Genomic DNA, 4,092 nt, shown 5'->3' with positions numbered 1-4,092 from the left:
ATAAGGGATTGAAGGAACTTGTCAAAGGCTTTCTCCATATCAACAAAAGCCAAGTACAAAGGTACCTCTCCCGCAGCTGCCTTACCAGAAATATAGCATCAGTGGCACGATACCAAATTGTATCTCATCTAGACTAACTCTGGTCTTAATTAGTTGGGCTATGACCCTCTCTGTATCTTAGCCCGGTCTAACTTTGATACCTCAGTAATTATTTCTATCTAAAGCATCTCCTTTTCCTTTGTAGCAGTTGACTATGGTGTTGCTACACCAGCCATTGGGTATGACTCCCTCGTGTACAACCTGATTTACTATATGGGTGACTAGTCCATATTCCACACCACCAGATTTTTTAAACACCTCAGCTGTGATTCCTGATGGGCCAGGGGCTTTCCCCAGCTCCATATCCTTCATGGCTTTATCTACCATGCTACTGTCCCTCTCTTGAATCTACATCAGGCACACTCCCCTTCTCCCATGAGTTCTCTACATTTAGTAGCCCTTCGTTGTGACACTTCCAAGCTTCTTTCTTAGCAGAGTCACTAACTGCAAGTGAACCATCATCCATATACGAACACACTTCTCTCCAATAACATCACAAAACACCTCAAAACACTGGTCCTCGTATTTTTTCTTTTTATTCTTTTATTTGTTTCAGTCATCTGACTGTGGCCATGCTGGAGCACCGTCTTTAGTCAAAGAAATCACCCCTAGGATTTATTCTTTGTAAATCTAGTACTTATTCTATCAGTCTCTTTTGCTGAACCATTAAGTTATGAAATGTAACCACACTAACATGGTGGAGGACAAACTCATACCCACACACATATAAATATATATGACAGACTTCTTTCAGTTTCTGTCAACCAAATCCACTCACGAGGCTTTGGTTGGCCCAAGGCTATAGGAGAAGATACTTTCCCAATGGGCCACACAGTGGGACTGAACCCAGAACCATGTGGTTGGAAAGCAAGCTTCTTACCACACAGCCATATCTGCAGCAATTGGCAAATTTCTTCCTTTCTGCTTTCCCACTGGCTGGGTATACCTACCTCTTACCTTCCCTCCTAGCTACTTGATATAGTTTTTTGCTATCACCTGCTTCCTTATTCTAACGGCCCTGTCAACTACACTTTTCCACCACCATGTTACTCTAGGCCTGGTCGGGACTTTGCACCAGCCATAAATTTAGTATGTATGTGTGTATGTATATATATATATATATATATATATATATATACATAGTTATGGTATATTCTGTCAAGAATGTATTAGGAGTACAGTATAAAGCTTGTCTCCCTTCAGATTTCACCCTGTGCTATCCCACAGTAGTATCTACGTACTTCCATGTTGGCATTTGGGCATCTGTCATGTGTGAATAGATCATCAAGCTTGACTCCTAAATCTACAAGTTTTTTTTCATTCTCTCTCTGTTTATTTTCTCTTATTCCTTTCTGTTGAAAAAACCTGCCAGGACCAGTTGCACAACACTCAGAACAACTGGTGGCTTGCCCACAATCCATTTGAAGTGTCACGTATCATGAGAATCAAGTCCCCGAAACTGCGAATGTTTGTTGGGTGAAAAGGGAGAAAATTCTGATCATGCCACAGCTTCTCACTGATTGGATGATTTATTGGTCAATCAGTGAGAGGCTGTGGGGGCTCATTTGTGATCCTTAACTGAATATCTTGCAGTTGGGGTTCAAATCCCTACAAAGGCCTAAGGCTCAATTCAGACACCTATAGGAAGCTGTTGGAGACAGTAGTCAAATCCTTACAGTAAAGAATTGCTGTTGGCAGACCACATGTGTGACAGCAGGATTTGGCTCCTTATCAGTTCTCTGGAAGGAATCAGAAATGGTTGACAGAGAATTTCTATGACTTCACCAGCCCCTAATTCGCTTGATTGTAATCCTATAGATTACTGTGTAGGACGCAGAAAGATACCAACCACTCTGCCTGAGCTGGTGGCCAAGATGTTTGATGTTTGGAGACCTTCCCAGAGACAGTGAGAAATGTATGTATCAGGTTCTGGAGCCATTCTAAGCCCATAGTGGAAGCTGAGAGCAGCTTCTTTGAATAAACTGTTATCTCCCAGCCATAATCTGATGTTTTTTTCTCATTTTTTAGAATACTTTTATTTTTGGATGCGATATGATGTTTATGCAAACCATTCAATTTAACCAACACATATATATTTGCAAAACTCATGCAGTACACATATACACACACAGACGCATGCACAAACATGTGTGTACAATGAACATACATACACACACATGCATGCATGCGTCAGTCCGTACGTACGTAAGTACGTATGTACGTAGGCACATACGTATGTACGTACGCACGCACATACGTACATATATAGTGCATACGTACGTACGTACATACATACCAGAACCAGAAAGGAGAAAGCTAATTCAAAGACTACAGATCCAATTCATCACTGGAACAGTAAAAATCTGTAAAACTTTCCAGAAGTTTATCATTTAAATATATATATGAACATGTCTAGATATGCAACAATATGCATGAGAATATATGCCTACATACATACATACACATACATATGCCCTCAAATACCTATAAACACACATATCAGCCATACTAACACATACAATCATACGTACGTACATACATGAATAAATAAATAAATGTGTTTGTGTGTGTATTGGTGCAAAAACAAATCCAAATCGGACCGTCACGTATTTGTGTTGAAAAACTTCTGTTTCGGACAATAAAATTCGAGACTCAATGTTTTAACAAAGTCTTACTCGTCAGAGAAAGTTTCCTTTCTGTTTGCATTTATTTATTTATTTATTGTTTACATATTCATTCGAACAGCAACAGAATGCAAGGAGCGCCCTCGCACAGCAGTCTGTGAATATAGGGTGACGTAACTCCGATTTATTTACTCGGAAGCCGCGCCCATCACGCGTGTCCCGAATCAGTTCGTTGTTTATCCTAATACACACATGACAACAACAGAGCTAGATTAGTGCTGAACAATGTCGACCATAACTTGCAATGTACTCGATAGTAACCTGTTAGAATTAAACTGCAGCGGGATCATATACAATGAAGCCGAGCCCATCCTTACCTACCGCGATAAAGCGTTTTGGATGAATCTAGGAATTTATGTGGCGTTGATATTGATTGCCGGTGAGTGCAGGAGCTAAGCCAATATTATTTATACATTTTATTTGATATACCATAGTTTTAGGTTCAAGATAAGCTTATCATGTATTTGTTTACACAAACATTGAAGTGAAATGTTGTGAAAGCGCCGGACAAGATGCTTTGTTGGGTTCATGTTCTACTGGAAATCGACATTCTTTCGGGGGTCGAGGCAATAAGTTCCAGTTACGTACTGGGGTCGATGTCATCGATTAGTTCTCTCCCCACAAAACTTCAGGCCTTGTGCCTATAGTAGAAAAGTTTATTATTATTATCATCATTATTATTGTTATTATTATTATTAGGGCAGCGAGCTGGAAGAATCTTTCGAGCGTAAGAAAAATTCCCCCGGAGTATTTTCTTTTGCCTATTTACATTCTGAGTTCAAATCTCGCCGAGGTGAAGTTTGCCGTTCATCTGTTCTGGGACGCCGAAATAAAGTACCAGTCATTTTTAGGGGTTCGAAATAATCGACTAATACTTCCCCCTAAAATTGCTGGGCTTGTGCCAAAATTGAAATCATTATTGTTCAGTCCGTTTCATTCGATTTCAGTGAAATCCTTTCCTCCACTTTTCGTAACTTGTCCCTTAAATGCCATCGCAAGAATTATCATTAGGATCCTCTCAAATGTCAGAAACAATTAAATCGGAAATATACCTTTGTCTTAATATTTGTGGAATTCTTCAAAATGTTAGAAATCATTCTTTACGTGCAGGAACTATATTTAAAAACCCAAAAAAAACTTTCCTTCTGTCGTTTTATAAGTGCAGCTATGATGAGAAGGAACGAAATAAGGCAGACATCGGAGTATAATCAAACTCTCTATTGCTTATGAGAGTCGATGATTTATTCGTTAGTGTGTGAGATATATATATATATATATATATATATATATATATATATATATATATATA

At 39.0% G+C, this 4,092-nt stretch overlaps 1 protein-coding gene across 1 annotated transcript in view; it reads left to right on the top strand.

Moving 5' to 3' along the window:
- The first annotated feature begins 2,900 nt into the window (after positions 1 to 2,900).
- LOC106874631 (uncharacterized) overlaps positions 2,901 to 4,092 on the top strand; it is a 77,961-nt gene continuing 76,769 nt past the window's right edge. Inside the window, exon 1 of the mRNA XM_014922429.2 lies at positions 2,901 to 3,162. Within this exon, the coding sequence (XP_014777915.1) occupies positions 3,009 to 3,162 (154 nt within the window). The 5' untranslated portion in view covers positions 2,901 to 3,008. The remainder of the gene's footprint in view (positions 3,163 to 4,092) is intronic.

This window comes from Octopus bimaculoides, chromosome 3 (assembly GCF_001194135.2).
Source record: "Octopus bimaculoides isolate UCB-OBI-ISO-001 chromosome 3, ASM119413v2, whole genome shotgun sequence".
NCBI classification, from domain to species: Eukaryota; Metazoa; Mollusca; class Cephalopoda; order Octopoda; family Octopodidae; genus Octopus; species Octopus bimaculoides.
The sequence above is the reverse complement of the archived record's forward strand: the minus strand, read 5'-3'. Positions and strand labels throughout refer to the sequence as shown.